This window comes from Hyposmocoma kahamanoa, unplaced genomic scaffold, assembly GCF_003589595.1.
Source record: "Hyposmocoma kahamanoa isolate Upper Pololo Valley unplaced genomic scaffold, ASM358959v1 102, whole genome shotgun sequence".
NCBI classification, from domain to species: domain Eukaryota; kingdom Metazoa; phylum Arthropoda; class Insecta; order Lepidoptera; family Cosmopterigidae; genus Hyposmocoma; species Hyposmocoma kahamanoa.
Window position 1 is genome coordinate 14,422,094 of NW_020653337.1, and position 25,992 is coordinate 14,448,085.

The 25,992-nt window shown below is 38.2% G+C and overlaps 1 protein-coding gene across 2 annotated transcripts in view; it reads right to left on the minus strand.

Annotated features, from left to right (window-relative positions):
* LOC113235029 (T-box protein H15-like) overlaps positions 1 to 25,992 on the minus strand; it is an 89,250-nt gene that overhangs the window by 53,856 nt on the left and 9,402 nt on the right. The window contains exons 2-3 of one of the 2 annotated variants that reach the window (XM_026470557.1): positions 25,403 to 25,564; positions 22,016 to 22,178 (exon numbers count right to left, since the gene is read on the minus strand). In XM_026470557.1, coding sequence (XP_026326342.1) covers positions 22,016 to 22,178; positions 25,403 to 25,564 — 325 coding nt within the window. The remainder of the gene's footprint in view (positions 1 to 22,015; positions 22,179 to 25,402; positions 25,565 to 25,992) is intronic. The other variant, XM_026470565.1, reaches the window with a different exon arrangement.

Sequence of the window (25,992 nt, forward strand, 5' to 3'; positions counted from 1 at the left end):
TGCCCCGGGCCGGATGGTTATCGATGTCCTGTTTACTTTTAATCGTTTACTGCACTCGTATGAGTAAAAGACACAAATGAACAGTCGCCAATGTGAATACAACTTAAATGTCAAAGTTTTATATGCAATCATCCAGAGGCCTCTGCGTGGCAGTCCAGAATGGTAACCGTGCGGCCGGGGGAAATATTTGTATGGCCTACATTTATTTCTCTCGTGAGTTTGGGTGTTTATCCACGTTTTCATTTTTTTAATTTTTTTTAACGCACACACTTAACATAGCCCCGCATTAGGGAAACCCTGTGTCGCAGGTGCCATGGGCACACACATAGACAACCACAAATTACACCATATACATATGTATGTATGCCATACAAATATTTCTCCCGGCCCGGGAATCGAACCTGGGACCTCTGCGTGGCAATCCGGCATGGTAACCGTTCGGCCATAGAGGCAGTTAACAAGTGGTATTTGCATTTAGTGAAAACAATTTAATCATGTAGAAAAAAATCAAATATTATTGTTAAATTAATACACTGTCAACATTATAGTGAAGCTGTAAACACTCGACATTTCAAAAGACCTTCAACTAACTCGGTGTCCTTACTTTTACGGACTAATAAAATGCTTTAATTGTACAATAATGTTTGACTATAAGAATAATCAAAGCATAATTGCTAAGAACAACTGACAACAAAAGCGTATGAAGGTAATTGGTTAGTTAAAGTGCAATCAGAATTACCACACCTTCATTCAGAACTTCAAGAAAATCGATAACATTTTGAATATTTGCATTCAAAATTTTAATTCAAAGTAATCTTTATGTTTTCGACGTTATGAAAATATTCGATGGCGTAACAAAAGAATAAGTAAAGAATTTACAGAATACCCAATAATGTTCAGAGATAGCTATTAAGGCGAAACGTCATTCGACATCATGAACGCGGACTGAAGTGAGGTCCGGACAGAGGGCAGGTCGTTAGTGTGGCCCGCTATTACCGATGATCGATGCCCGCCGCCGGCGCCGCACCGACACCCTACAAATTTAATTTAGACTACTAATGTTGTGCTATACACTCACACACAGATAAAGTGATTACAGCCATTTTAAGTGTGATACAAAGCGACAATGATCGCATATCAACACATTGTATAAATAGTCTTTATCTTCAACATTATTAAGCTTTTGTTGTGGGTGAACGATATCTATCCTGGAAATATTACTTTGTGAAGTTTTAAGCTACAATTTTCATGCTTTCAGCAGCACATATGTTCGAGTCTTTAATAGGTACTTAAAATTTATCGTAATTTCTATTTAATGAATTCAACATTTACAGATTGTTCGTTAAGAGATGTAAACAAATTTAATTGCACCTCATGAAAGAAGCACCACCGGGCCGGTACCAACGAATCAACACCTCTGATCCATGCTGCAACATAAACATGGCGCTATAAACAGGAAGTTCTTTTACAACCCCGAGTTTTAGTTCTCTGAATTATTAACGTGCAAAAGTGGATGCAAAGTTTGACAAAATATGTTGGGAAATGCTGTTCATGGCTAAAACAGACGGCGGCGGTAGACAGGTAGATGGTATACGTGTATGATTGGGGGGCGGGTGGTAAATGCAGTCGGTTGGGGTGCTAACGTGCGCGGGGTGGATCGGAGCGCGGGCGGCAGGGTGCTGGGGAGCAGACGTCGTCGAGGAGCGTCGGAGGCTGCGATCGATGAAGCGCGGACACGCCTCGCGCACGCCGCCGCCAACGCCGGCCGCAACCCGCAACCTACACTCATTGTTGATTCAACCGCCGTTCCTTCGTCTGCTCTCACTTCCTCGCCCACACTGAAAAACCCTTCCGCTTTCCCGAACATTTATCAAATAGAAACTAGCTTCGAGTAGTAGCCCAAAACGATGCTCCCACGAGGTCCAAAACGGACCGATGGTATTATTAAGCATGTGAGCTGTCAAGAGACCGACCAAATGCGATGAGCGTGTTAAACGACTGTATTGTAGTGCTGTCACTGCGAAGGTCGGTGCCATTGCTCGAAGCCCTTGTCACGTTGATATTATCTCTCCCCACGGACTAGGAAGACACTCATCTCAGTTGTGGTGGTATCCAAAAAAAGTACCTTCAATACGTCGTACATTAAACGACTAGACCCCTCACCCTTTGCCGTTGTGGATCTGCCTAGAATGATTTACTTTACTAAAATATTTTCTAAGAATTCGAAATATATTTCTGTTTTTATACTCGTTATTTGTTTAGCACATCTTCAAAAAGCAAAAAAGGTAGGCGATTTTTGATAAGATAAGACGTAACCGCCACGTAACACCACTAGCACGTACCTAATTGTAAAACCACTACTTATTATTACGGCAGGGTACACGTTCGAGCTAAAAACAATTCCGTACAAGAACAAAAATACTCCACTATATTATACCGTTATATCTGGAAATCTTGTCAAAATGGTTAGCTAAGCGCGGGATTAAGCGACAACTACAAAACGAGTGACGCGTTGAGTTTTACCGCCGCCGCCGTCTCGCCGAGATCCCGAGACGTATCATGGAGAAAAAAGGATTGTAACCCGTTAACTTACCTTTCAAAGCTCTAAACTTGTTGAAATAAGGTACATATTCACTTATCCGCTCCTTTAATAATATAGATTTTGTATAAGCAACGACCGATTTGAATTCCATGAGATCACGTGGGACACTGATCCGTCAGTGATATCACACTTTAACAGCGTTTGGTGACATGTAAGTTGTCCACTTGTAATCCGGTGGATTAGAAGATATCTGTATTAATTGCTCGCTCCAACTTTTATACCGAGCATAAGAAGCATTAACATGCGGTAATTAAGATATTTACTAACTTCATATTACCAAATGCACGACGCTAATTGCTTTATTTGCCTACTAATACATCCTTAATTTTTCCATAATAGCACAAACGGAAGCAAATTATGAATATTATTTCTATAAATTCTTTTATCTACTGACGGTTCATCCATAATTTACAATCATAAAATAATAACCACAAAAGTTAAGCAGGCTTAATGAGGCATCAGTCGAAATTACAACGGTTTGTAGAACTAGTAACGCGAGCGCAAACAACTGCTCGGGGGTCCAATATGAGCATGTACAAGTATGTATGAGTATCTATATTTACCAGCCCCGTATAAGGTTCCACTCGGGTTGGTAACAAGGGCTACTCCGTGCGAGGGAGCGAGCTTGTGTGAGTAGCTGAAACTCGTTGACACATGCAGAGAGATTACACTGTAGGAGTAAACACAGGTATGGCTTTCGTCTAGAAAGGCGCTGTTTATTTACAAAATAGGAAACGCGTGACCGCTTTAACAGCGCAAGTAGATAGGTGCTTTTAGCAGAACTGTTACTGTGGTGAAACACGCGATGTTAAGATATAAAACCTTATCAAACTTGGTAAATCAGTCTAATTAGATCTCTACTATCTGACCGGTCCGTGGACATTTGTCCAATCCGTCGGTGAGTAGACAACGCTTTTATTTTCGAAATTATTCTTATATCTTAGTACGTTACCTTAAAATGGTTTTACCATGGTTAAGGTTCCAGGTAACTTACCCACCATGTTTCCATGAGCTTTTAGTGAAGGAAAACATCGTGAGATAACCTACACAAAAAACTACAAAGCAATTTAATGGCGTGTGTGAAGTTTCCAGTCCGCATCTCCAATTGTGAGAGGAGGTCTTCACTAAAGGCTCATGGTATATTTCAAATTAAATTTCACGACACTGCTTGAGAGGCAATAGGCTACTTCATACCATTAGGCTACCATGGCTTTTACTTTAACTATTTTAAAGTCAATACTATTAAACCGTTTGGCCCTCATTGAAAGTTCAACATAAAGCAAATGCTGTTACAAAACGCTGAAGTGCTTATTAGTTATAAAGAGCAGGATTATTAGTGAGATAGTGTCATGTCGGTAGAGGTAGCGGGCTTTGACGAGACAGGTTGCACCTGTAGTGAGCGGCGATCTAATTCGTCCGAATGCTAATGAGCTGACCGAACGCCAGGCGCTGCGTAACCCGACGCTACACCTGTCTCGATGTGAAACAATTTTTTTTCACGAAGCCCTCCGAAGATTATGAATATTTCGTGCTAGTATCGCAACTTGAATCGGACGGCATATTATGTTACGGCGAGTAACCTATGACGATCCATAATTTAAACGGAGGACGCGACACCTACACTGGGTAGAGCCTAGGATAAATATTATATTGACTTGACGCCTTCTTTAGTAGTCTTATGATAAAGTTACTGGGGTTTTGTATTACATATCATAATGAAACCCCCACAAGGAATAGTTTATCCATCAAATATTACTAGTTTTCTCGTTGAAAATACGTAATACAACAGAAAACAACAGAAAAATTTTAGTATTGTTTTACAGTTCGTTTAGGGAGTCACCACTGATGTTTCTACGTGTTTCATCGCCGACACCGTTAAAAGTTGTTTTCGACTCAGCCTCAAAAAATGATCATTAGGTATAGTCCATTTCACATACGATGGGTTCCGTGACATTTCAAATTTTACGTTACATGCATTCTATTTTTAATAACTCACACAATCAGGTTACAAAAAGAAACAGTGATTTTTTATAATATACCAAAAACAATAAGAATATCAATTGTAATTTTACATAAAAATTACAGTATATAAAGTATATATTATTAAAAAAAACAAAGATAGAAACTGAAATGGTAAAGATAAAAATAAATTACCCCAACTACTTGATACTTGATACGTAAAACGGAATATTTATCCATAGACATTTACGCCATAGAATCGATCAATCGAATTGGCTATTGTGTATCTCGTGTCCAATTGTGTGCAATTAAGTATGTTAAAATTAAAAAAATCAAAAATGTTTATTCAAAATACATAAACTACGAACTGAGGTTTGGACCAACCTATTAAGTAAGTAAATACTTGTGCATCTTGTATGCGGACCTTTCGTGTTGTTTTGAGCTTTTCGTGATGTTTTTGGAGTAATTGTTCAATTTTCGTTTCGTTGCTGTTGATTTTATGCTTTTTTATTATTTCTTTGATTGTTGTTGATTTGTTGTGTAGTTTTTTAACAAAATAATTGAATACTTTTTATTTTGTTTATTATTTGTTCTTAACCTATAGCCTCTAAATCGATTCTTCCTTCGTTACAAACTATCTCGATAAGATATTTGAATCGATTGTTTTTCATTCGATTTTAGGTACATCACTATATCTCTAGAAACTTCAAATCTCAAACGTCACCGCACTCATGCTATGTGAAAGGGACTATAATAAAGTGACTGTTGACCGGTAAGTAGGCGTTTCATTAGTTATTCCACATCCCAAATGGATCAACCACACTTATTAACGCGAAATCGGGTAGAGAAGATCAGAAAAACCTTTACGTCCATCCAATAACAGCGAAAAAGACGTTGCGTGTTTGCCTTCCACGTTGATACTCTTTCACTCTTATTAGATGGCTAGAGAAGCTTTTCCTCACCAGCCAGTAAGGTTGGTGAAATCAGAGACACATGGGACTTGATAACATGGGATGATAATCAATTTAGACAGGTTAGTTTTCTGAAGTGGTCGGAATCGAACCTGAGACTTCCTCATCAAGCGCATGCCGAGTCACTTAGATAGTCAATACTTAAGTACTAATGTTCCGTGTCGTTGTCTTCATGTGATGATGAATGAATTCTTTAAAGATTTTACAATAAATATCATCACTTGTAGAATAAAAGAACAGTTTTTTGCATAACATGCAATTCCTGCAAGGTTCGTACAGAGTTGGTTCTGTACGCTCGACGAGGGTCATCAATCATGCGCACCGCCCGCGCCCCGCGCCCCGCTCGCACCCCAGGGCGCCCCGTGACGAATGCCAACCCAAACACCATTGTGGCCATGCCACCCACACCGGCCTGCTCGCGAAATACTGCCGCCACTCACACCGCATGAGTAATGCGAAGGTCCCGTACGCTTAATTTACAATATCTGACTTACTCAAATCCAAACGTGCACTTTCTGGAACATGCTAAGTTAATGCAAAATTTTTCGAAACGGAATACAAATCGTCTTTAAATAAAATACCTACTTACGAATAGATACACTGAGTATCAAAGTGGTTTCAAAGAGAAATTGCACTTCCAAAGTGATCAGCTGTATCTATAACATACAAATGTGACATAACATATAAATCAATATTAATTCAGATAATTTAAGGTTCACTTTTTGTAAAAATTTTCAGTGTGCAATTTAATTTAAATAATTTGACGCAGTAGTACAGTCAACAGAATACTTTATACTTTCGACCGTTATCATAAGTAGTACAGAGCGGAATGTTAAGATTAAAGCTGGCGTGCATTGTATCGCATCACGTAACAGTAAATACAATATTTGAAATAAACAAATTCGAAAAAATTTAGATACATCGAAACTGGAAAGGTAAAACGTCTAACGTGCGTTTGGAAAATATAACAAGAGAGCCATTTAAAGTATTTTTTTAAGAAAAACTAATTTATAATATTTATTTATTATATAGAAAACTAGAAAGTTTCAGCTTTTCCATATAACAAAGAAAATTAGAGTCACAATTTTTATATTTTCTTAAAAAAATTAGTTTTTTCTTATAATATCAAGTGACGGGACGATCGAGTCTTGTATGCCTGATAGTAAGTTACACGCCTGTCCATAACGGTTGCATTGCTACTCAGAGCTTTAAATCGCAAAAATCTGAAGTGCACTGCCACTGGGGCAGTCACCCTGAGACATAAGTTGACAAGTTCCATGTGACTGTAATTTCACCAACAACCTTACTCTTCAAAACCGGGACGCAGTAATGCTAAGTTTACTGCTTGGCGGTAGAAATAGGTAAGGTTTTCACAACGAGCTCTACTGCTGCTATAGTAAAAGTAGTAACTTTACTCTACTTTAAATCACTCTCCTGTAATATTTTCCAAATGCACGTTAGACGTTTTGTTTTTCCAAACACGATCTTTTTTTTTATTTTCACCGACTGCGACTTCGTTGCATCCAGTGAACACGAAAGTTAAGTCAATATAGGCAAAAAGCGCATTGTACTTACTCATTGACACGATCTTTTCATCGACCACTACAATACTTTTGTCCGGAAATTTATGATCTGCACCTTGCACCACAAGGATGTTCTCGAAAAATCACCAGGAGCGATCCGCTGAACGCTAAAAAGCTGTAAATGTTTGTTGGCTCTATTTGACGTTCACCACACACATCGTTTGTATTTCCTTTTCGAATATAACTTACATTTTACGAGGAATAAACTCTAGGTATAAAAAATATGATAACATTAACAGTCTATTAATTGTTAAATGAACAATTGCCGTACGATGCGTAAAGGTGTTAAGTATAACTTGATTTTATAAATTGTATACGATATTGTCACTTCTTATCAATTAGAGGTCGTATCAAATTTAATTTACCTACCAATACTACCTAGTATAGAGTAGGTAGGCAGCTCGATTCAATCCGCTACGGCTACGGTCCTCCGGGGAATGGAAGCGAATGCATGTGCAATTAATTGGCTTATCGTGAGTTTATTGATTCGGTAAGGCGATCCGTTTTAATTACCGCCATCGCTCATTTGGCGCTGATTGGCTCCGAACCTACCTACCTACTAGTTTCAATTGCAACCCGACCAAACGAAAAGTCACCCTTTACATGCAATTGCCAATGTAAAGTAGAATATCTCAATTTTTCCGGCTAGTGATTTCCAATTAAGCTTAATAATTAACAGCAATGCTCTTAATGAACAAAAAATGTGTTGCCGATTGGCACTCTAGCATTACGAGGAATAAAACTTGATAGCTCTAAAAGTTGTTGCTCAGTTTGTCACAAAGACATTTCGCTGTGTTGTATAATTTTAAGTCGTAAAACGTGTAACAAACACAAAAGTTGTTCGCTGAGCATATGTCGCGGGGAGAGTGCTATTACACCTAATTGGCAGGCGGCACACGAGCTGTGTTTACTACAGCATTTGTCACTTCCCCTCCGCTAATGACATATTATACGCCGATACTCGGAGTATACCTTTTTCAAAATAAATAAATACCCTCTAGTGTAATACCATGCATGATATAGAGGACGTGTGTTGGCTCAGAAAGGATTTAAAAACAAATTAGTAATCATCTACGACTCGACTAGATAGTTTTACTACAGACCCACATCTAGGGTTTGGTACCTAATCCGAGAAATAATTCGGAAATATACAAAACACTGGAACTAATAAATTAGCAAAATTATTATAAAACAGGGACTAAAGAGGTACCATCGACTCGTAAATTGCCGTGAGCGCCCGCCGCATCGTACTCGATGTAGGCTCTTAATAAAGATATAACCATCGCACGCTATATTCTCCTGAGGGTGACGAATCGCTAGTCCGATTAACTCTTAAACGACAAATAGAGAAACCCCGCAACCCTCCAGTTCGGGGGTAAACTAAGCCACGACTTCCGCTAATTATTCGGGGGAGCGGTTCCGCAAACATTGCCATCCCCCTCGCACTTTGCGAGCCGATGCACATCTCCGCAAAAACTCTGAAAACCAAAAATTTTCCCTTCTCCCGACGGGCGGTCGTATTTCTTCCCTCTCACTCCCATTAAACACACCGTAAACGCTTTCCTTTTTTCACGCCCTCGCTCTAATAGAAAGGCAAATTACGAGCTTACGGGCGCGGACGGGTGGCGATGTACGAAACCGCCACGCCGTGCCTCTTGCGTCCCGCTCTCTTCCACCGCCCGCCATATTACCACGCGCCGCTCGGGAAAACAGGGGTCGTCTACGTGAACTTTCACGTCATATGTTCGTACCTATCATGCACTAGCTAACCACGCGCTCACATATACTTTGCGAATATTAAAATATTTTGTTTACCCACGCTTTGTACGTTTTAGATATTATCCACTAACTCATCATTTCTTATTAATTTTTTATATAAGTGATGGGACGAACATGTCGTGCGCCTGGTGGTAAGTGACATGCCTGTCGATAACAGTTGCAATGCCACTCAGAGCTTTAGATCACAAAGGTGATCGCCCGACACCTTGAGACATAAGTTGACAAGTCTCATATGCCTGTAATTTCAACAGCACCCCTAACCTTCGAAACCGGAACGCAGCAATGCTCACATTGCTGCTTGGCGGCAGAAATAGGTAAGGTGGCAGACTTCCCTGGACGAGCTCTACTGCTACGTTTGGTTTGCATAAATAGATAATAACTACGTACAAACTAAACTCAAAGGTAAAAATTTAAAAATAAAAGGAATACAAGATACCGTATCTTTATATTTTATCTCAAATTATAATTGACTAAACCTCAGAAATGATTTGGCAAGTAACTAAGTTTGAATATAATTCAAATGTTTACTACAACTCCATAATTTGCGGTAAGACGGCTTTTAAACGCATTCGAACAATACATAAACATAACATTGTTATGACACTATAAAACTATATTAGTCCAAAAAATATAGGGCTGTGACAAAAATTCATGTCAACGCGGTATAACATGTTAATTTGGTATTAACTGAGGTGCAATTTGTCCGCGCGTGGATTTTCCCCATAAGCCGTCAACCCGAGTGAGTTGTAAAACAACTACAATGAACATAACAACGTTGACGAGCGCCTCGCGTGACGTCATCGATACAATGCCTGTGTAACCCTGTTTTATCCTCATACAATGCCCGTTTCGGTTACATAGATTTTACCCAAAATCATAGATTTTATAATCATAGCTATTATTTAGGACAAATCATCATACCAAAGACAGATACTTAAAACAGAAACTGAAGAAAATTACTATTGACATTTTGCCTTCTGCCATTTCTGTTCCTTGGTTACCAACGACAATCCAGATTTACGATATGCAAAATTGTTTGTGTGCGACGTTATACGTACTTACGTTAAATTTTAACTATCACGTTTACATCACTTTAGAGAATATGTTGGAAATAAAACGTAAATTACATACCTTAAGTATATGAATTCAATAACTGAACAACATTATTTTCATTGGTTATCACCAATCTTATCTAAGGATCGGTTTCGTGTTTATAGGTACAGCTATCAAAAGGAATAGCAACGTGGACGCCGCCAGAATATTCGAGAATAGACGGCTATTACAGTAAATTCATTACTCGAAATTTGAATTTATAGGAAATTATCGTCGCGTGGTCGAAATTACAAGTCAAACAGTTTGACGACGTTGAATGAACCTTCGGACTCCATGACTCTGTAATGAGCACGTGCCGGATTGTGGGCTCGTTGATACGAATGGCCGTAATTTTCGAGTTATCGACTTAACACCGTCGCGGAAATGGAAAATAATGACTTCATCGCTGGGCGGGACGACGAATATAATTTGGTCGCATTAGACGTCATTCGTATGAATATTTTGCGGCACCAAACCATCATTCAAATGACGCATTGGTAAGTGAACATTCAAAACAAACCGCTCTGATTTGTTCTCATATATTTAACCAGTAATTAATGTGATCATAGCGTGGAGATCAAATGTCGAACAGAACAAGCGAGTAACGCATTTCTAAAGTTGAACCATCTACTCTGCAACAAATGCATGAAGATCTGTACCAGGGTGCGTTTGACATCTTGCTACGTGTTCTCGGTTCTTCTGTATGACGTCGAGTCCTGGACCTGAACTCAAAGTAAGACCAACCGCTTAGAAGCCTTCGAAATATGGGTATACAGAAGAATTTTGAAAATATCGTGGACGGACAGAATGTTCAATGAAGAGTATTGCAGGCGGTGAATAAGAAATTAGAGTTCTTGATTACTGTCGAAAAATGCAAGCTTGGTCATATAATGCGTACTGATAAATACGACCTGCTCTGACTAATTATGCGAGGAAAATCCAGGGAAAACGACCACCTGGAAGAAAGCGTACTTACTTCGTGGTTTAAGAGTCTCTGGATATGTTTCAACTTAAGCACAATATCCTTGTTCCGTGCAGATATGTCTAAAGTACAGATAGCCGACCTCCGGTAGGTGAAGGTAAAGGAAGAAGAGGTACCTAAAGAACAATTAATCTTCAACATAAATAAAGTAAACATAAACGGAAACTTGAAATCAAGAATACACGTTCTATGATAAATAGCAGTTCGCATCTGCTTAATTAATAAGAGTAAGCGCTTCTCAACTCAACTAACCCTTACTTCCGCGACGTGAGAGTGACGATTACGTTTTTGTAACAAAACTGCGGCCACCCGGAATCGACATAAATATAATTTATTCGTGCCGAGGGGTAGCTGTGAAAATTTAACGCTTTCATCGAAAAAAGTGACACCATATGACGAGGTTTAATGCGGTTTTTATCCTTTACTTTGTGGGTGAGTGTGAGCGGGATGGGGAGCGATGGAGTTTTTTTATGGTGTCACTTTGCCGCCTTAAGCAGTGGTTTGGTCGCGATTAAAAAAGGTTCACGGTGCAACTGCCGCATTGCTTCCGTGTGTCGGTGACTGATGTCGCGTGACTCTAACGAACCAACTCTAATTAAAGGACAGATGACATGACTACTGTCGCTGGCGACGTCATTATTATGAGGTTCCTTAAGGCGACGTATTTCTACTAAACAATTCGTTTTAGACTTTTATTCTAGCTTGTTTTCAAGATTGTATATGATCGGGTGAAATAAATCCTATCATATAACAAATTAGAGCATTCTATAGACAATATCCTTAGGTGTATCGTCTATTTTTATAAGACCGTCATTTAATAGTAAATATCTAAACCTCTTGATCCAGCAAAACAGTTTTTCCCGCTTCAACTGAGGTGACACGCTTTGAAACAGGTGTAAGTTAAAAAAAAGTAATATTGTACATGAATGACGACAACTTAGCAAATGTTGATTGATCAAAATTTTTCGACCTTCCTATTCTGAATATCGCTTATAATTGTGCGAAGCTTCCAGAATCGGTCGTTAAGCTTTTGGACTGAACTTGACGGTTACTTTGAATCTCTTTGAACTCAATCACTAACGAGAACTTGGTAATTCCGGGGTGCTAGGTGGCGAGGTCGCGGGTCGCAGGCGCACAATGGTTCGTTTGGCCGAGGCTGTCTAGCCGCGGTTGGCCAGAATGGCTGGCCACAATGCCGCCCCCTCACGGCCCACTTCATTACGCGCGTATTGTACCGGCGCACGCGCACTGCCTGACTTCTGTGACCCGCCGCCGCCGGTGGCCCAACATTCCACATTAAGAGCTTTTGTTTTCAAACCAAACACAGATGTCGTCAATTATCTAGTTGTAATCAAAGTCGCCGCGAATATTAACAAATTACAATCATTTTCTGAATTACGAAAACTTTACAATCTTGTTTATATCAAAAACTACAAAAAAGCATTTTTTTTAGCATGAATAACAGATACTTTAAAATCTAAAGTTTAATATATTCATTCGCGGTGAAAACACTGCTCACACGCAGTATTTTAATTATGAATACATAGTGCTCCTAGTATTACGTTGATTATAGGACCTATTAAAGCAATCAATCATAATGAATCGTCTGGCACACAACGCACAGAATATTAAATCATTATCTATTTAAACATCAAATGTTCAGCTAATAATGTGGAGATAATATCTCATTGAATGTAAGTAGAATGGCAAAGAGCGATTGAAATGATCACAATGGGCGTAGGAGTAAAACCAACAAGCGGTCGGCGCCCGTGCATAATACCCTGAGTACAATGGAGAGCTAATTGTGCGTCGACAGCCAGATACCACCTCTTTGCGCCCGATCCAACGGCTGGGTTTGCCTAACGTAACCTACATGATGTTAAACTACTTTAAAGTAAACAATCGTCAGAGTATCCAGCTATAAAATTAAAGTCACAAATTTCCTAACCAAAAATTACTCACTCAAATAGCTCCCATCAGCTATCACCTCTTCAATACAAAGTCAACGAGCCGTGAGATGAATGATGATTACTCTCTATGAGATTCCCGAAATCATCCGATGTCCATGATTACGTAATCAATCTCCGTCGGGCCTCGCCGTTAGCCTTTCATCGAGTGGCGCAGCCGCATCTCGCCCGTATTCATCGGCCTTTTACACCTTTTTTCATAATTATTTAACATAGCATATTATGTTTAGGCGTTAATGGCTGTTAAATGACCACCCTTTTGAAGATGATTCTCCTTCATTCAATCTCATTCCGATGGAATCGCTTATTACAAAACACAGTCTAGTACATGGAAAAAATATAGTTTTCATCGAAAACTTTAGTTAGTTTGTGCGATTAAATCTAAATGTAGTATTTATTAGGTTTGAGATTTTCTCAAAGTCTTGTCGAGATAAATGTGTGATAAGGCAAATTCTGTAACGGACAGTTGCAGTAAGCAATGGCCGGTAGCTGACAGTTCACAGCGGCGCGAATCGCGACGTGCGTGGGCGCACCCTCATTGTGTGCTCACTTCATTTTCTCCCATTGAAGTCGACATAACCGGTAGCAGCCTCCACACAACATTAATCACCATAAAATCGAAATATATCTCCATATTTAATACTTTTACTTTTGTATTTTACTGTTTATAAATTAAATAGTATTATTATACATTTCATACACTTATTAGTGAGCGTTAGGTAAGGAGGACCCGGATTAGATTCTAAATTGGTTCTGGTCTGGGAGAACCGGGAAGTGCCCGGAATTCCGGTAATCTCGTACTCATATAATAATAATTTACACTCAAAGCCCCGCAGTAGGGAAACCCTGTACCGCGGGTACCATGGACACACACATAGACAACCACAATTATACCCAAATTCACGAGAGAAATAAATGTAGGCCATACAAATATTTCTAACTGAACCTGGGACATCTGCATGGCAGACTAGCATGGTAACCGTTCGGTCACAGAGGCAGTTAAAAATATTATAGGAAATTCGCTCATCGAAATAAGTGATTGTGCTGTTGCCTGGCACATTATTATTACGAGTATTAACTTCGTTATTTAGAAAAGTTTATTAAATGCCTATAAACTGCAATATAACGTTTATAGTATTGAATATTATAACGTTTCTGGCGAAATTACAGGCACATGGGACTTGTCAACTTATGACTCAGGGTAACGGGCGAAGAGGTAGTGTCCCTTAGAGTTACATGTATACAACATGTACGCAATGACAAGTTACACATGACTTTCGATGCAAACTTAAAATCGCGCGCGTGTGTAAAAGTAGCGACTGCATCGCGTTTGCATCGCGTTTGCATCGCGTTTACATCGTGTTTGCATCGCTGCTAAAAGTCGTGTGTAACCGCTCTTAGGGTCGTATTCTAGAACTCTACTCAATGCTCAAGTCAGGATTGCAATGGAAACACAAGCACTGGAAATACGACCGTAATGGCAGGGACTTGAGTATCATTTCGAGTGCTTTAAACCATACTCAAATCCTGACTTGAGCATTGAGTAGAGTTCTAGAATACGACCCTTAGATCTTTGCGATGTAAAACTCTGAGTGGCACTACAACTATTATGGACACGCGTGTCGCTTACCACCAGTCGCAAAACTTGTTCGTCCCGTCACTTGGTATTGTAAAAAAAATAGAAATAAAAAAGATGTTTTTAATACCATGATATTCATATATTTTTTGTGAAAATATTGGACTAGTTTGTTATTATTATACAGACCGAGTCTGTAGCTCAGTTGGCAAACATTTTGGCCCCGGTGTAGTTCACACTGATAGACGCTGGTTCGAGTCCAGTTAAATCAAAGGACTTTTTTTGTGTTGTTTGGTCTTTGTATCAGTAATAACTAAAATGTAACCTTCAATATTTCGTTTATCGAATACGTAATGCGAATGAAAGCACGAAAAGATGCGCGCACGGGTGAGGTCGGCAAAAGTTCGCCATAATGGTATCTTTAAGGGCCAATTAGAAGGCAGGCGTTAATTGGTTGATTTCAGCAATGGCGATCACTTGATCGTTATTACGATGTTATTGCCGCATTGGCATTCTTCACGAACATTCACTGCATGCGTGCCGATAATATCGGACCATATATCATCATAAAAGGCCAACAAATATTTTTACTACTTTTAAATTTTTTTTCTGTACATGTGCTTATATTATTATTATAATCTTGCTGCTGAGGTTTTAATAGCAGTAGAGCTCTTTGTGAAAGAGTTCGTCCAGGGTAGTACTGCCACCTTACCTATTTCTGCCGGCAAATCCTAATGTGAGCGTAACTGTGTTCAGGTTTTGAAGTGTGCTGGTGAAATTACAGGCGTAGGACTTGTCAACTTATGTGTCAGAGTGGCGGGCACATTGTCAGTGGCACTCAAACCTATGCGATTTAAAGCTCTGAGTGGCACCGCAAGTGCTATGAACAGGCGCGTCAGTTGCGCGCGACTTGTACGTCCCCTTACTTGGTATCACAAAAAATGTTTATCTCAATTAGAGATAAACATTTTAAAAAAATAAAATCCGAAAACATTGCTATATTTCTTCATAAATATTAGGGGTTAAAGTATGAAATTGCCGTTTTATTGCAATAGGTTCTTTGAATTTTCATAGAATCTTCATGGTTTGAGGTTTTCGAATGAAACTTTTTTCAAATGGTTTCTGTGATTTTTTTTTCTTTTTAATTTGAAACATTTGAATATCGACTTTCAATTGTTTTTGTTATTCAATTTAGACAAGAAAGATGGATACTGCGAAAATTCGAGTGATTTTTGAATACGAGTTCCGACGCGGAACTAACGCAGCAGAAACAGCCCGCAATATCAATGCTGCGTTTGGAGAGGGGTCTACTAATGAACGCACCGTGCGATTTTGGTTTAAACGCTTTCGTGATGGAAATTTCGACTTAAAGAACGAGTCACGAGGAAGACCGTCCACACAGGTGAATAACGATGAATTAAGAGAGATAGTGGAAGCCGATCCTAGTCAAACTACCCAGGAATTAGCGGCATGGTTTAACGTTACCTTACCCACAATATTGACTCACTTGCGTCAAATCAATAAAATAAAAAAATACGAAAAATGGGTGCCTCATGATTTGACTGATCTGCAGAAAGAAACGCGTGTTGAAACTTGTGTTGCCTTGTTGAACCGGTACAGAAATGAAGGAATATTGGATCGAATTGTAACATGTGATGAAAAGTGGATTCTTTATGATAACCGGAAAAGAAAAATGCAATGGCTGACCCCAGGTCAAATGCCACAACAGGCCTAAAGCAAAACTTACCAATAAAAAGGTAATGGTAACTGTTTGGTGGTCTCAGCATGGTGTTATTCACTATAGTTTTCTCCGATCTGGTCAAGCAATAACGGCAGATGTCTATTGTGCCGAACTCCGAACCATGTTGACAAAACTAGCAGTAAAACAGCCCCGACTCATGAATCGATCTTCACCATTATTGCTCCACGACAACGCGAGACCTCACACAGCACGAGAAACCATTTTGACCCTTCAGGAACTGCAGTTAGAAACCATTCGTCATCCTCCGTATTCACCAGACCTTGCTCCAACGGACTACCATTTTTTTCGTGATTTGGACAATTATCTACGTGACAAGAAGTTTTCTTCCCAGGAGGCAGTACAAAATGCTTTCACACAGTTTGTGCAGTCTAGATCGTCGGAGTTCTATCGCAAAGGCATTAATAACCTTCCCATTAGATGGCAGCAATGTATAGATAATAATGGCAACTATTTTGATTAAATAAATTTGTTAAAAATTTAAAAAATAAACAATTTAGATTTTCAGTACAAATCGGCAATTTCATACTTTAACCCCTATTATTTAAAAAATCATTGAACCGTGGCCCAAAGCGACGAATGTGCGTTGAACTCTTTATTATGGGCGATGCGCAAACGCAGCGACACGTCAGTCTGAAAGGTGCATTAGTGCGAAATAACACGTAGCCACGAAAATTTCAATCAACTTTAATGCACATGTCCGACATTCTCCGCCCCCGCACTCCGCTCAACCGCAATCCCCCGCGCGATTTATTAAAACCGATTACAAAACTAACCCGACGCCTGACTTTGCACTTGTTTTATCGCTGCCGGTGCATTTTATACCCTAAAATGTTATGATGAAGCCGATAATAACTCTTTATTCCCCCAATAAAACGTAAAGTGATCGTTTTAACATCTACTTTAGTTATAAGGCGAAGGTTCGAACTACCCTGCTCATAATAACCTTGATAGATTTTAGGGAAAGAAAATATTTCTCTTTGTAGTAAACGAAATTTTAAAAAAGTCTATTATGATATGCTGCTAATAGCTTGGTAATAAAAAATACTTTACCAGAAACGCCAATGAGAATTACGATAGCTATGAAAACGCTATCAGCTCGAATGTCATTATAATGATGCTTGGCATACATGTGCATATTTACAAATTTTAAAAGAATATGAAGCTAACTATCGCCCCACACTACTAATCCTTTAAAATACAGCAGTTTTTATAGCGGGTAGCAAAGGCACCTGTTGGGAACCGCCCTCGCGGAGCGAATACAGCCTTCATAATCGAAGATAATCATTGACTACAATAACTGTCAAAACGACACTAAATATTGTTTGTTAAATGCCATAAGCTTTGTATTTTTTGTAACGGTCAACACCTTTTGGAACGTCTCACAAAGGAGTAGAAGCTGATCGAAAGGTGGGCCAGGTGGAAATGTTAACATTCTTTTAAATTGTACTTTATTCTTGCTTTAATATTCAAATGAGGAATTGTAAATTTCCATCTACATAACCTCAATGATTGTGCCTCGTGCCTGAACATATGGACGCCGGAAATTTGAAATGTCGTAAGGAACATTTTGTCGTAAAGAGAAATGTCCCTTAAGACAAAATGACCCTTACAATATTTGAAAATTCGATACATCAAGAAAATTATTAAATTCACACCAACATCAACAAAATTACTGCCTTTATCTTCCCTTACGACAATATGTCCGTTACGACATTTGAAATTTCCAACTCTCATGTATATGTTCAAAATGTTTAAAACTGACATTGTTCTTTTAATATAGGTATACGAAACATTAATTGACGACAATATTTATTTAATTAATTGTTTTGCGCTAAACGTTTAGTACTATGGTACAAATAACGAACTTAAGGTTATAAATTAGAACAATTAGTAAGGCATTATCTACCAATCGATCATTGAGGTGAAATGTTTAGTTCGAAAATTATTAGTTCTACTATAGTAACATTATACAAAATATATTGAGTCTATGACTTTTTTCTTAACCGTTTTTAAGTAGCTAAAATAATCTCAGTACAGAGTACTCAAAAAATCGATCTCAAAAGTTCGTGGAATTACATCTATTTGCTAAGTTTTCGAAAAGAAATCGGTTACCGGAATGTGCGCGAAACCGGATGCATTCCCTAGTTTGCCACTCTTGGAGGTGGAATAGTTCCTTCAAATTTAAATGGGACCATTACCGAGGTATCTTTCCAACAAAAAAGAATCATCAAAATCGGTTCACAAATTAGCCGGAGTTATCGCGTAACATACATGGAAAAAAAACACACAGCGAATTGAGAATCTCCTCTTTTTTTGAAGTCGATTAAAAATAAGAAGCGATGACAAATGTTGATATAGAGTTAAGGTATGCAATAGTAAGTACATAGCAATAATAATTATACGTGTTTACCTCGACATGACCGACACGGCTGCGCGCATCGGCCGGTAATTGGCAAGGTATTAGAAACCGATAAAAACCATTCCCGGCGATCGCTTAAATTATAAATACTAACGATTTACGTTGACTTTTTTCCCATCAATAGATATGGAGGCAAAATATTAAATTTCGCTCCTGTGACTTAGTATTCCCGTTGAAATCGTTTAGAGAAACACAGAGTCAGCTAAATCGTAAAACTCCTAACCTCCATTATTATGAACTTTTGAGTAGGCACAAAAAGCAGAATCAATCAAAATAATTACATAACAATCTATGATTATACGTTTATTTTATAACTAAAAAAGAGCTGACGAATTATATTTTAAGCTTTAATTGCCCGATATTGCGCTTGAAGAACAAGTAAGAGGTTTTTTCTAAAAACGGAGTTACAAGGTTTTCACATTTTAAAAATTTAGATCAGTTTTAGTACCAGTAGAACTCCTCGTGAAAGAGTTCGTTCAGCTACTACGTATTTCTGCCGCCAAGCAGTAATATGAGCATTACTGCGTTTACGTTTTGAAAAGTAAGGGTGCTGATGAAATTACAAGCACATGAGACGTTTCAACTTATGCCTCAGGGTGACGGGCGCAATAGCAGTGCCTCTTAGATCTTTGCGATTTAAACTCTGAGGGGCACCGCAACAGTACTGTAATAAAAAAAATTAATCTAAACAAGAATCGAAGTTAATGCATGCAGTGGCAGTGCCACTCAGATATTTGCGATTTAAAGCTCTCAATGGCACTGCAACTGATATGGACAGGCGTGTTGCTTAACACCAGGCGCATGAGATGTTCGTCCTGTCACTTGGCATCAAAAAAAAAGTAATAAAACGGAATTTAAAACTCTGTCTCGCTAACTAATACCTACAAGGAATATAATTCTTTCCATGACACTGGTAATAAGTAAAGCCGCAAAATGATTTGCAATAATGTTGTTAACACTAAAACGAGCTACGTAAAAAAGGAACCATAAGGTCCTGACCACTCAAAATTTGGTCAACGGTCAACGTTATTGTCGGAGAGACTCGGCATAAATCGTGCACCAGTTAGTTCTTTAACAAAGTTAACTGGCAGTAAAGTGGCCGCTTGTAAATCAAAACGACCGATCGAAAAAATGAAAAAAGTAAACAAATCGAAACAAGACCGACACTTCTCGCGAGGCTCGACGCGCTAGTGATGTACAATTTACATGATCAAATACATCGATAATTGTTTAATAGCTTAGTAAACACATTCATTCAATCATACATTCATCAAATCAAATGGAGATTTAAATTACATTTCCGCAAAAGAGTATTCATAGCAAAAATACATATGGTATCATAGTACATTCGAACCTTATGAGTAGTTATGAGCATAAGTAGAACTAGAACAGGACTATTGCAAAAACTAACCAAAAGTTAAAATATGAGGGACAAATTTTAAAAAAAGTTTTATTAAATATTATAGATAAGATAAAAACAATCCCAATATTACTTACATTACAATAAAATGATCGTAAAGAAATTAAGGATAGCTATCAGAATCGATAAATATACCGACACTGTGCCGGCACGGGGCCGAGGCGATTTGGAAAGGAACGGATTGTCCATCGCAATAAAAAAAGATAAAGCGTATTACGGGATGTCCGGAGATAAGGGGCCAGTTTATGTTTTCATATTAAGTTTGTCATAAAAATGAATGCTGTATTACTGTACCACATTTTACTGCCATTCGACTTCTTTGTTGGTTTAACAAAGTTTAACATTCTAATTTTAAAAATAAAGTTTCAACAAAAATGAATTGTCGAAAAAAATTAATAGACAAAGGATTGTAAAGCAATTTAAAAACATGGTCCGACACCCTCCCCTATGAAATTTGTCCCTGATATCCCATTTTGATTGGACGGGTTGATTTATCTCTTGTTTAGACATCAATGTGTAGATTACGCGTTCTTGATACTTTTGTTTATTATAAAAACAAACATTTTTCAAGAACTTACACTAATAAAATGGTAAATTATGCAAATGTAAATTCCTTTCTCAGCCGCTCGACCCTTCTGTGGGTTCAAAGGCGTCATCCATTATTATTTAGACGTTGACTCGTACGGTGGCATGTCACTCATTTTTATCTATATTTTTGTCGTTTAATTTCAATACAAAAGGTTAGTGTTATACTTTTTCCGACCTTAATGACGTATCAAAATGTGTCAGTCGCGTTAATCGCAATAGGTGGAACAATAGCAAGTTTTCCCCAGAGGTCGGAATCCTCTCCGGGAGAATACTGATACAGTGATTTAGACTAACTGCACTTATTGCGATACAGGGAGCTCCCTCCGATTCAAATAACATATGACACGAGACTAATAGCAGGTTTATTCTCATTGTAAGCACTTGGACAGAATAACTTTTAATTTATTCTTGTAAAAAGTGACTGACGGCGGGTCATGTCAAAGTAACAAGCCTCAGCCAATAGTTTCACCCGACACCTACTAAAACCTGTTCACAAGTCGAACTATGAAAATGGAATCTTTTATCGCTTACTATAACACGGGCTCGCAGGTAATAAATATTGCCATTATTGAATAAAAATATGGTCATAAACAAAACGTTTATTGTTGTCCATAAAAACTCTGCAATAAATATCGGATTATAAAATGGACAGCATGCGTGTTTAAAACTATATACTAAAATGTGCATGAAAAAGTGTGGAATAAAGTTGTGATTTTAATATTGCCAAGTCTGCGGGAGTTGCTCTATGGCAGCCGACGCGAGGGGTCCCGGGATCGCATACAATGCCAATTTTCCGCTCACCGCCACCGACTACGCAATTATTTAGATAAACCTCTCGGCGTGACTATAAAAACATCTTCCCCTCCCCCGCGCGCTGTTTGTTGTCTTTTGGGGCTTTACAAATTTATAGCCCCGCATTACGTCGACGGTTAGAAAAAATGTACTTTTAATTTATCTCGTTAAAGGGTTGAAGTACGGCTGGGTTCGCGAAGTAATTATTCCGGAATTGGCCACTTTGGCTGATGAATCCATTCCGTTGAACCCTTTGTTCGGGGGTGATTGTAGAGTGAATTAATTTGTCCATGACTTGATCTTTGAGTTGTGAAAGATTGCATTACTTTGATGAACAAGATAATTCATTAGAAAAACGCTTTCGTTCAGACTCGTGAAAATGTTGTAAATTTTAAAATTATCACGCGATATCATAAATGGTACACCATAAAAAAATACAAAAAGTAAAAATATCGTAACGTACCTAGAGTTAAGTCGATATTTTTAGAATTTTGATATTAACTAGCAGTTGTGCATAACTTACCTTCCAGTTTTAGTGATGATCATCTCAGTACCAAGATCGTGAAACTTGTCCCACAACTCCTTAGTCTCGAGCTGACAATCAACTGAGAGCAGCTCCTCGCAGTTGCACGATGTAGCCGGGGGCAGCGGCCGCGCTGGCGACGGCGTGTCTCGCTCGCCTAGTTCTGTGGAGTACCGCTACGTAACGCATTGAAGCATACACACATTCGATTTTATACTTAAACAAATATTATACGCAGACGCAGAGGTCCCCGGGTTCGATTCCCGGGCCGGGAGAAATATTTGTATGGCCTACATTTATTTCTCTCGTGAGTTTGGGTGTAATTTGTGGTTGTCTATGTGTGTGTCCATGGCACCCGCGACACAGGGTTTCCCTAGTGCGGGGCTATTCAACATAGCGTGTGTGCGTTATTTATTATTTATTTTATTTATAAAGTCCGTGTATTTATCAGTTAGGATATCTGTACTCCTTATAATACCAGCTGCGCGTAAGTTACTTTTAACATTTATGTTATTAGATCACCGTCGCACTAGAACTCCCTGCGAAAGAGTTTGTCCAAGAAAGCACTGCCACGATATTTATTTAACTTAAGAGTCGATACTACCTCAGGTCGAATTCAAATTTTTCCCGTACTAATACGGCTCATTTTGCTTGGGTCGAGCGACAGGGATACTGGCTTTATTTCAGAATTTATTTTCTTGCAAACGAATTTAAAGAAATTTTAAAATATATATCGTATAGTATACGTGTTCCATTTAGTTGTGTTGATATGAAAAAAATCAATGGCATATGTACTCTATTGAATACAGCGGTTTTCTTGTAAAATTTCGAGGTAAGTTTGTGTTTTTTTTCTATAGTGATAATTTTTAGGAATCGTGTTTTCACACCGTACTAGTAATCAGTGTTTGTCCTCTATTTTACTATATATTAGTTCCAATGTGATTGTTCCAATGTGATTGTATTAGTTCCAATGTGATTGTTCAAATGTGATTGTATTAGTTCCAATGTGATTGTATTAGTTCCAATGTGATTGATGCAACACTTTCACTGTTATGCCGAATTAACCAAAGCCATTTGAGGTTGTATAAACTCTTGTAGTAATATGAACATTACTGAACAGGAGGACTTACCAACATTATGTCGAGAAATACAATGAGTACGACGAGTGCAGTGGCAGTGAACTACTTTGCGATTTAAAGCACTGACTGGCATTGCGACTATTGTAGGCAAGCGTGCCGCTTACCACCAAATGCAGGATTTGTTTGTCCCATCATTTGATATCATAAAAAATTCAATCTGTAACCTTGAGCCAGTACAGTGCTATTTCGTTTGTATATTATAGTTACACTACTATTTTACTAGGTAATTTTTGTCATCGAAAGATAAAGCCCAAGTTCCAAATGTTCGTGTACCATACAGTGCCCGAACAACTGAAGAAAAAAAGTGTCATTTTCTATCGATATAGACACAAACAGTGTTTGACGAAGTGACACTTTCACTTCTCAACTTCATCGGATTCATAGAAGAAAGAGAATTAGGTTCACCGACAAAAGTGCACTTATTAGTGGCGAAACAATGCCTGCCCAACCGCTAAACCGGATTAAGTTTTATGTATTCGCGTTATTGCAGACATACGGGGCATATCATCGTTTTCTACACGCACTCAATCACTGCGCCGGCGCCGACACCGGTGAGAACCGAACTGAATGTATGAGAAACTTTGTTTATTATGCTAATACGGCTAATAACCTTGCAATAATCACGACTTTAATTTACTTTTTTGCCTCGCAGTGAATAGATATTGCTATGATCAAAAGAAATTATGTTGTAGAGATAAATACATGCTCTGTATAAGTTTGATAATGGTAATGTAAGCGCTCTACAAGATAAGATAGTAGCAAATTTGTAATTGCATAGGTTGTGGTCGTCATGCGTCATGGAAATGTGTAAAGGAAGGAATACTTTGCGTACGCTACGAACGTGTCTTATTTACAAACTTTTAGTCAAATTAGTACTTTTATCAAATTACTATGCTTATTATATAGACTGAAACGAATCTCTATTTATAGTCAGCCAAATGGGTCGATGCATATTGTAATGGCAGACAAAAGAAGAATTCTATAACAGCTTTTTTCAGTCCAAAGTTCCATTCCTTTCTTGTAACCCTGGGCGACTATTAGTTTAGGCATCACAACCACACTATTAGGTTCTACGATTAATATAGCTTGACTATGAAGATTGTTTCCTTTTTTATTGTTTATTTTAATATTATCATAGCTTCATTTGATTACTTGTATTGTATTATATTAAGTTATAGTCAGTGATCGTAATTGAAGGAGTTGATTTACCTAAAATTTGACCGTTTTCTTAGTATGGACATGCCCATTTCATGACGTAACCCGGGATTCACATTACGATATCAATGCATATTAAATTTAGACGATTAATAAATTTAATATACCTAGCCATAACATTCAGTTTCATATAAATGTATTTATTCATTATAATAATTACAATGTTTGTACTAAAGTAAGTGTTCTCTCAAAAGGAGTAATACGTCGAAGATTGTTGAAATAAATAAGATACACGGTGTCCGGGTGTTTGGTGAGTATGTAGTATCTTTCAAAAAATTCAAGACTACTCTAGACCTTGGGAAGATTTACGTCTTAGCAGCTGCTGTTATGTTAAAAAACAAGTTGTCAAACAATAGAAACCTCCAATATTTGATAACGGCAATAGTTTCTATTGTTTGTCTTATCTTGTACCGTGTGAAGTAAAGGCTATCTCTAGATAGCCTTTACTGTTTTCTATGCAGTGTGAAAGAGAAAGCAGTTACTTCTTTCTTCAACGAATATACGTAAAGCAGTATTGTAAAATGTTTCGCTAAGTAAGTCGCACCTATAGAAACACAACTATAATATTATTTTTGAGACAATAATTGACAATAATTTAAATAAATTTATTTTTTCCTGTTGAGCAAATACGCAATAAGAAACGATAATTTGTGGTCCACGTACTCAAATATATCAATAATAGACATATTCAAATATAATCAGTTCTGACAAGTATTTGTGGCAATGTCCACATTATTCTTTACGTTAATCGAATTTTACGTTATGTAACTCCCTCAATTCGGATAAATGATTATAATAAAATAAATTTATCTTACGAGTATCTATGTTATCCTTAACTATCAGCGAGTAATTTACGCTGATGGGCAAATTTCACGGTGATGGCAAACATTGTTAATATATGCCAGCGATACGATAAGCAGAAGAAAAATCCAAAGTTCTTGGCCCTGGATACCACTATCAGACATGGCCGAATATATCAAGTTTCCCTCGGTACATTGTTGTCACTGCTAGTAAATAAACTGAAATGATTTACCAGAGGAAGGAGCAGGTGAGGGGACAGCGTGGTCTGAAGTGTCCCTTTCCCCATCGGAACACTGTTCGACGTCGACTTCCACGTCCTCGTCAGGTACAGGCGAGCGACAACTCGACGCCGGCGAGCTGAGCGACGCGGGTGAACTTTGTCTCGACGCTGAACCTAGTATTAAAAGTGATTAATAGAAATTTATATAAGATAATAGTTATTTGTTATACAAGGCTGCAAACTTGTTGTTTGACGCGAGTGCTTGTATTGAAACCTGAGCAAGCGAAGGTTGCCAAGATTTTACCATGAGCGAAACGAGACTATTAAAAATTAAATCCTGCGCATAGCGATAGTTTCAAGACACGAGACGCAAAACAACTTTGCTGTCGAGCGAAACACAAAACTTTTCACTTCTTTATAGCGAGGAAAATGGTAGATGAAAGAAAAACAGTTGAACTTACAACAACTCAATTTATATATACTAAACAAAATTAGTCATCGTTGTCAATTTAATGTCAACATAAGCGTTTATGTGCGCAGATTTCTAATGAGAAAGAAGAACGCCTTTCCGAGGTAGTTGGGACAAAAATAAATTTATTACA